Source organism: Arachis hypogaea, chromosome 19 (genome assembly GCF_003086295.3).
Source record: "Arachis hypogaea cultivar Tifrunner chromosome 19, arahy.Tifrunner.gnm2.J5K5, whole genome shotgun sequence".
Lineage (NCBI taxonomy): Eukaryota > Viridiplantae > Streptophyta > Magnoliopsida > Fabales > Fabaceae > Arachis > Arachis hypogaea.
Window position 1 is genome coordinate 75,295,144 of NC_092054.1, and position 8,916 is coordinate 75,304,059.

The following is an 8,916-nucleotide window of genomic DNA, read 5'->3' on the forward strand; positions in this document are numbered from 1 at the left end:
CCTCATATACCTCTATATCTTCTCTTATACCTCTTCTTAGGTGTTTAGTAAAGGAAATTAGAGAATTCTGGACTCAAAATCTGCCTTCCTGAGGCTTTCACGGAAAACTATCTTTTTATCAATATTTTATTATTATTAATAAAATAATATTATTACTAAAATAATATTATTAATAAAATAATATATTAATTTTTATTATTAAAATAATAATATTTTATTTAACTGTCAAAAATTGCATTTTGACCCCCGGACTTCTTGGAAATTGCACTTTGACCCCTATAACTTTTAATATTTGCACTTTAGCCCCTCAACTTTTGATTAATTAATTTTCAACCCCAAACTTTTTAATAATTACATTTTGACCCCAAAACTCCTTGAATACACGTTTTCATGTTCTTCCAAAAACTAAAAACATTTTTTTTTCCAAAAGTTCATCTGATTTTTGCTTGATTTTCCGCTAGTTTTTCAATCTTTTCGGAAACCGATTTGAACCCGATTTTTATCAAACCAAAGAGAAACTTTTCAGCCATCAAATACACATCAAATAAGCATGAAAAATCATGATTTTCATGGCTGGAATGTCAGGTTTTCCAGCAGCACCAACAGCCACTTCAAAACCATCATAAACATGATTTTCAAGCATTAAACAACAAGTTTCCATGATCAAACCCTCACACATACACCCAAAATCAAATCTCAAGAAACAAGATCTGGTTTAACACTTCAAGAACACAGCCAATCATTGATTAATTTACCAAACCTTACCTCCTTTGCTGCTGTCCGAGATTGCACCAAAAATAAGCTTCCAGAAGCACTTTTACGCCTATTTTAACATCAAAAACAACTTTAGAATCTTATGAACCATGAAGGCTGAAGCTTCATGATGGTGAAAATAAGGTTTTCCTCACCTTAAAGTAACTAGAAATCACGTTTTCTTGGAGCTTTTGGTGACTGAATAAGAGATCCTAAGAAAGAACATGATGAAAACATCATTAACTTAAGGAACCACCATGGCCGAATCTTCAAGGAGGAGGAGCAGCCTTCATACCTTGATTTACTCCAAGAAAAGTGACATAGAAATGAAGAGGAGGAAGAGGTGAACACTTTGGTAAGATTAGATATTTGATAGGGGTTTCGGTTTGAGAAAGAACGGAGAAAGTAGCTCAGGTGTTCATGGAAGCTTCATGGTTTTCTTTCATGGTGTTCTAAGCTTTTCCAAGAACAAAAATGATAGCCAAGCTGTCCTAGGGAGGCCGTGGCTTTTGGATGATGATTATCCAAAAGTTACTTGTCAAAATATCTCAGAAAAGGATAATTACTAAAACTAGATGTATTAGAACTTAAGTAATTACACTACTAATGGATAAACATTAAGTTACTTAGTGTAAATGACACTAGTAACTGGATAATCATAAGAATAAAAGATATATGATGAAGTATTAGCAGTGCTAAGTTCATCTAAGAATGCCGGTATTATCCGTTACCGGTAGATTTCAAGCTCAGTTATTATATTACTAAACATAGATCAACATTAATCACAGTAGAGAAGATAATAATATAATATTTTGAATAAAATAATAATATATTAATATTATACTAATATAATTTTCTCTCGAAATTCGTGACCGGCTCGTCACATAGAGACTAACCACAGAAATCAGAATTTTGAAATTCGGGCCCGAAGTGGCTCAAAAACGCAACTTTTCGCGACGTGCCTACTTAGATTAGGAAAGGTGTCCTGTGCAATCAAGCTGCTGACTCAGCAGCTTGATGACGCAGCACCTGTGCAGTGGAGGTGCTTATATGCATAGAAATTCCTAAAAATTCTGTAAAAATTCCGTTTGATCCCGAAAAAGCGCCGTTTCTTCGGGGCTAGGCCGTTACATTCTACCCTCCTAAAAGAAAATTTTGTCCTCAAAATTTCAATTACCTGAAAAGAGAAACGGGTAGTCTGTTCTCATCTTGTCTTCCAGCATCCATATGTACTCTTCAGTTCCAGTTTGTTCCCATGCTACCTTAACCAATGATACTGTCTTATCTCTAAGCTGTTTGTCACTTCGTTCCACAATCCTGACTGGTAGGGTTTGATATGTCATGTCGGCTCGCAGCTGTACTGTCTCTGGTTGTAAAATGTGGCTTTCGTCGGGATTATACTTTTTGAGTTGTGAAACATGAAAAACATCATGAAGGTGTGACAAATAAGGAGGGAGAGCTACTTGGTACGCTACTGGACCGACTCTTTAAGAATTTGAAATGGACCTAAATATCGTGGATTCAATTTCTTAGTCCTAAGAGCTCTACCTATTCCTGTCGTAGGTGTCACTCTTAAGAAGATATGGTCACCTTCGTTAAATTCTAAGGACCTACGCCTAATATCTGCATAGCTCTTTTGTCGACTTTGGGCAGTTTGAATCTTCTCTCGAATGTGCTTAATCCGTTTGGTAGTTTCTTGTACCAAGTCTGGCCCCAAAAAGCTGCCTTCCTCCTTGTCATACAGCATAATAGTGATTGACACTTTCTTCTGTAGAGGGCCTCATATGGTGCCATTCTGATACTCTTTTGATAACTGTTGTTGTAAGCAAACTCAATCAATGGCAAGTATTTGTCCCAGTTACCCTGTTGGTCCATTACGCAAGATCTCAACATATCTTCCAAGGTACGAATTGTTCATTCTGTCTGTCCTTCAGTCTGTGGGTGATATGCTGTACTTAAGTGCAACTTCGTCCGAAAAGCTTTCTGTAGAGCTCCCCAAAATCTAGAAGTAAACCTTGGATCTCTGTCTGACACAATTGATGAAGGTATTCCATGCAATCGTATTATCTCCTGAATGTATAACCGGGCGAGTTTCTCCAAGCTGTGACCAATTTGAATTGGTAGAAAATGCGCTGATTTTGTCAATCGATCTACAATTACCCAAATTGCATCATGCCTGGCAGAGGTTCTTGGTAACCCAGTAACAAAATCCATCATAATCTCTTCCCATTTCCATTGCGGTATCTCCAATGATTTCAGGGTTCGAGGTGGTTTTTGATGTTCCACCTTAATCTTCTGGCAAGTCAGACACTTTGAAACATACGTTGCTATATCTTTCTTCATTCCCGACCACCAGAACATCTTCTTCAGATCTTGGTACATTTTAGTCGTTCCGGGATGGATAGAAAATCTGCTTTCATGAGCTTCGATCAGAATGTTCTTTCTCAAGTCCTCCTGAGCAGGTACACAAATTCTATTCCTATATCTCCATATTCCTTCTTTATCTTGGCGTACCTCTTCCGGCTGATCTGCCTTCATCCGTGTTAACAATGTCAGCATTCCTGAATTCTAGGCTTGAGCTTGCTGAATAGCTATCTTAAAGTCAGATGTTAATTGTAGTCGTGCCATAATAACTCCTCTTGATGTCTCTCTCATTCCTAATTTTAAGTTTTCAAAGGCTGAGATCATTTCTTCTTCCTTGATCATCATCCAGGATATGCCCAAACTCTTCCGACTCAAAGCATCTGCGACTACATTTGCCTTCCCAGGATGATAGCTCAACTTAAAATCATAATCTTTTAAGAATTCCATCCATTACCTCTGCCTCATATTAAGGTCTTTCTGATCAAAGATATACTTCAAACTCTTATGATCAGAGAAGACTTCAAATTGGGCTCCGTACAAATAGTGCCGCCAAATCTTAAGTGCAAAGACCACTACTGCTAATTCCAAATCATGTGTCGGATAGTTCCTTTCGTGAGGTCTTAGTTGTCTCGAAGCATAAGCTACCACATTCCTATGCTGCATCAATACATATCCAAGTCCCTTAGAAGAAGCATCACAATACACCTCAAAAGGTTCCTGTGGGTCTGGTAACACCAAAACTGGCGCCGTCGTCAACTTTTCCTTTAAAGTTTCAAAGCTTTCTTCACACTTCTCTGTCCACTCAAACGGAACTTCCTTCCTAGTAAGGCAAGTCAAAGGTAAATCTATCTGTGAAAAACCCTTGATAAACCGCCGATAGTATCTTGCTAACCCCAAGAAACTATAAACTTCTGTAACTGTCTTGGGTTGCTTCCATTGTACTACGGCCTTGATCCTTAAAGGATCTACAGTTATTCCATCTCGTGTGATCACATGTCCCAAGAATGCCACTTCTGTCGCCCAAAACTCACACTTCGACAACTTCGCATATAGCTTCCGTGCTCTTAATATTTGCAACACAATCCTCAAATGCTCTCCATGTTCTTCTTCTGTCTTGGAATAGATGAGGATATCATCTATAAAGACTACCACAAACTGATCTAGATACGGACGAAAAATGCGATTCATATAATCCATGAATACAGCAGGAGCATTAGTCAGTCCAAAGGACATAACCGTATACTCATAGTGACCGTACCTAGTTCGAAAGGCAGTCTTAGGTATATCTGATTCCTTCACCCGAATTTGATGGTAACCTGACCGCAAATCAATCTTCGAGAATACTGTCGCACCTCTCAGCTGGTCCATCAGATCATCTATCCTTGGGAGTGGATACTTGTTCTTGATTGTGATCTTGTTCAATTGCCGATAATCCACACATAACCTCATTCCACCATCCTTCTTCTTTACTAGTAACATTGGAGCTCCCCATGGTGATACACTCGGACGAATAAACTTCTTCCCCATCAATTCATTCAACTGCTTCTTTAACTCTGCTAGTTCCAACGGTGACATCCGATACGGTGCTATAGAAATTGGTCCGGCTCCAGGAACCAGATCAATACTAAACTCTATCTCTCTCTGAGGTGGAAACTCAGGTATATCATCCGGAAAAACATCAGGAAACTCCTTCACCACTCGGATTTGCTCTAAGTCTTGTTCATTAGTTTCTGAGCTAGCCGATAGTAGAACGTAACCCTCTAACCCACTATTACTAGAAATAACTCTTAGGGAATTCAAATAGAAAGTACAAGACTCAACTGGTTCAGTGTGCATTTCAGATGATGGAAATGTAGCAATTCGTTTAAAACAATCAAGGAAAACATGATGCTTGGACAACCAATCTAGACCTAAGATAATATCTAAACCACACAAAGGCAAACAAACCAGGTCATCTATAAAAGTCCTAGCCTCAATAACAAAAGGCACCTGTTGACATACTTGACTAGTCAAGGCATTTTGAGATGTGGGTGTACGAACAATTAGATTATAATCTAACATGGTGAAATCTAATCCCAATTCATGCGCAACAGTCTCAGAAATAAATGAATGTGATGCACTAGAGTCATACAGTACAATTAAGAGTCGAGATTTGACATAACACTGACCTTGAATTAGGGAGTCTGATTTTATTGCGTCATCAGCAGTCATAGCAAACACACGTCCTTGCTGTCGCGGCTTATCTGTTCCTTGTACTGGCTTCTTCGGACAGTCCTTAGCCATATGTCCAAGCTGACCACAAGAAAAACAGATAACGCCTGTAAGCTGACAATGTCTACCTCCATGCTCCTTTCCGCACTGCCTACATACTGGTCACATCCGCGCCTGCTGAGGTCGCTTACCCATATCCTGTCTCATTCTTCCTCCATTCCCTCTTGTAGGACGTGCATGAACATTTCTATTTTGATTGTACCTTCGTGAAGGCATTGCTCCCTGCTTAAAATTCCTTCCCTGAGGAGCTGTATACCGATTATAATTCTGAAAAGAAGATCCTGGGCAATTCATCCGAGCTGCAGCTATCTTCTTAGCACAGTCCTCTACTAGTTGACTCTTATTAACCAACTTCGCAAAATTCCGTATTTCCAATGGAACCACTGAGTTCAACAAATCTTCACGAAGTCCCCCTTGAAATTTCAAACATTTCCACTCTTCGAAATCTGCTGGATTCCCTTGACAAACCTTGGAAAAATGACATAAATCTTCAAACTTCCTTGTATACTCAGCAACAGACATACTTCCCTGTTTTAACTGCATCAACTCCATCTCCTTTGCCTCACGAGTAGCTCTAGGAAAGTACTTCTTATAGAACTCTTCTTTGAAAACATCCCACAAAATATTACCCTCATCTTGCTGCAGTAAATGTTGAATGCCCTGCCACCAGTGCTGAGCATCCCCTTCCAACATATAAGTAGCAAATTCTACATACTGTTCTTCCGGGACATGCTGTGCCCTCAAGGACCTTTCTATGCCTCGTAACTAATTATCAGCTTCAGTTGCTACAGTCGTACCCTTGAACTTCGGTGGATTAACTTTCAAGAAAGCAGCTAATGTCATAGGCCTATCATGATTCATGTTATCTCCATCACCGTTCCCACCATTCTCACCATTACGGTCATTGTTACGCTCTCCATTACATTCCCCCAGACGGTTAACTGCTAGGGTAGTAGCAGTCGCCATTTCACGCACAGCCTCAGCCATAGCGTGAATCGTAGCAAACAGATTATCATCGTTTCGTGGCGAATTGTTAACAGTAGACCCTTCCCGATCACTACGTTTCCGTAGAGGCATCCTGATTCTGTTCATACCAAACAATCAATACCAAGGTGATCAGTCTTAATACCTCAAGTTGGGCGTGAACATTATCAGAATGAAAGCACAAAGACATTCATGCAACACATATCATATAGATACCCTATAAGCATGAGACACACCACAGAGCATGCAATAAAGCATGATTCAGTCCATTCCCCAGGCTCTAACAGGAAGAACTGCTCTGATACCAAATTGTAACGACCCAACTTCTAGCATGTCTAGATCATACTAAAAATCGAATGTTACCAACTTGTTTTTCCTTTTTGTATTATTAATTAATAAATATAAGCCTGTACGTTGTTAAAACCCCGCAAATTTTACAAGTAAATTTTTTTTTTAACAAGAATAATTTAAAGTCGCATACCTTCCATATATCTAGGGATAATTAAATGTTCACATACATAAGACAAAAGATAACAAAATATGGAACAACACACTATAATATACATCATGTTACAGAAGAGGCTAAGTTATATAAGCATAGAGCTATAGTACAGCACCCCTAAGTCAGTGACTCATATAGTATATACATATATGTACATAAGACGCCCCAGGGCCTGGCCTGACCAAAAGCCCCTAAGCTGGCACCCAGGCTAGCCTAGCTCTATAATATTCCTATTCCCTCTAATCATGCTAACAAAAGTGAGGGAGACACTCTAATGTACTGAAGTTAGACTAGGCGTCTCAAAAAGTCTCCTCAGTCCTGGTCTAGAGTACCTCACGAAAAATCACCGGGCGAATGGTGATGCTCACCTGCTGGCGCCTCGCCTGGCTCATCGTCATCGCTGTCAGAGGAGATAACTATGAAGTTAGGATCTTCCTCTGGATCTTCTTCTTCCTCGTCCTCTTCTTCTGCCGGAGTGATAGCAGAGGAACCACTGCTGGCCATAGGAACCATAAAAGGATAGCTGCCTAACAAAATACAGTCTGGAGAAGGAGGTGGCGCCTCCATGATCTGATCATACTCATGTCCCTACTGCTCATCAAAGACAGGAGGCTCGATCGGCTTAGGTAAAGGATCAAGCTCGGGTGGCAACACAGGAACACCCCACTTATCAAGGACAAAAGATGCAGGAGGTGCCTCATGGATAAGTTGGGCAGCTATAGGGTCATCAGGTAGAGGAGGTTCAGGTGGAGGAGGATGGTCAGGTGGAGGTGGCATCTGCTCCTCAGGATGAGGTATCCCAGGTCTGCCGGTGTGTAACCAAGATAAAGGAAAGTCATAGGGTGCATCGGGATTAAAATATGCTGTCCTAATAGGGTACTTGAAAGGTCTACCACGAACTACATAATTACGGATATGAGGTACCGCACAGTAGATGTAATACTCGCCACGCACTGGGTCCTCGTGGATGTACGGTGAATCAATCTCGTAGAATAGGACTCCCGTGTCCATCTGTAGAGGTGTAAGGGGTAAGAACTGGGGAGTTCTTAGTAAGGTCGGGGTTTACAGTTAAGTTCATTTATAATGTCTGTGGTCATAGAAGTATAAATAAATGTAGAGTAATATGTACATAACAGCAACATAAACTAAGACATGAACAAGAGAGAAAATAGGAAATAAATGAACATTCACACATTAATATGCAATCACACAGTTATGCTCCAACAAACAAGGAATAGAACAAGAATACAAGAAGATTAGCAATAAATAATGCACAAACATGTATGATGCATGTCTGTCCCTACTGCAGGTAATGAGCTCATTTGTCGGTTTCGACCCGCACCCGGCGCAATCCGACCCTCTAGGTCAGATAAGGCCTTCCCAGAACATAATCCCAGATTAAGTACCGCATACCCTCTACCAAGTACTCTCGACTTGCAGGGCTGGTATTTGCTCAAATCTCAATATACCGCAGGTATGCGAGTCAGGCCTCTACCAAGCATTCAGCTTGCAGGGCTGGTAGTACTCTACCGCAGCCTGTCTGGGAAGCAACATCACAATACGGGCGTCCCCGCACAACATTCACAAACATTGCCCGAAGGCTCATAATTCACATATAACCATACTTTCCATCACTTAGCAATCATCATAAATCAAGCATTAGAACATCACAAAAAGCTCATTTTACAATTCTCTGTTTACTCTGTAAGGTCAAGTACACAACTATATCACTTTTAACTCCTTTTCTTTTTAACTTAAACACATGTTTCAAAATCTTGTTTTTTTACCTCATATACCTCTATATCTTCTCTTATACCTCTTCTTAGGTGTTTAGTAAAGGAAATTAGAGAATTCTGGACTCAAAATCTGCCTTCCTGAGGCTTTCAGGGAAAACTATCTTTTTATCAATATTTTATTATTATTAATAAAATAATACTATTGTTATAATAATATTATTAATAAAATAATATATTAATATTTTATTATTAAAATAATAATATTTTAATTTACTTTAAAAAATTGCATTTTGACCCCCGGACTTC

At 39.5% G+C, this 8,916-nt stretch overlaps 1 protein-coding gene across 1 annotated transcript; it reads right to left on the reverse strand.

The window, feature by feature from the left end:
• Nucleotides 1-529: 529 nt before the first annotated feature.
• Nucleotides 530-2,628, reverse strand: LOC112778457 (uncharacterized). The gene is made up of 3 exons (XM_025822771.1): nucleotides 2,368-2,628; nucleotides 1,931-2,153; nucleotides 530-609 (listed from the first exon to the last, which is right to left on the reverse strand). The coding sequence occupies exons 1-3, from the start codon at nucleotides 2,626-2,628 to the stop codon at nucleotides 530-532; spliced, it is 564 nt and encodes a 187-aa protein (XP_025678556.1).
• Between the last annotated feature and the right edge of the window lie 6,288 nt (nucleotides 2,629-8,916).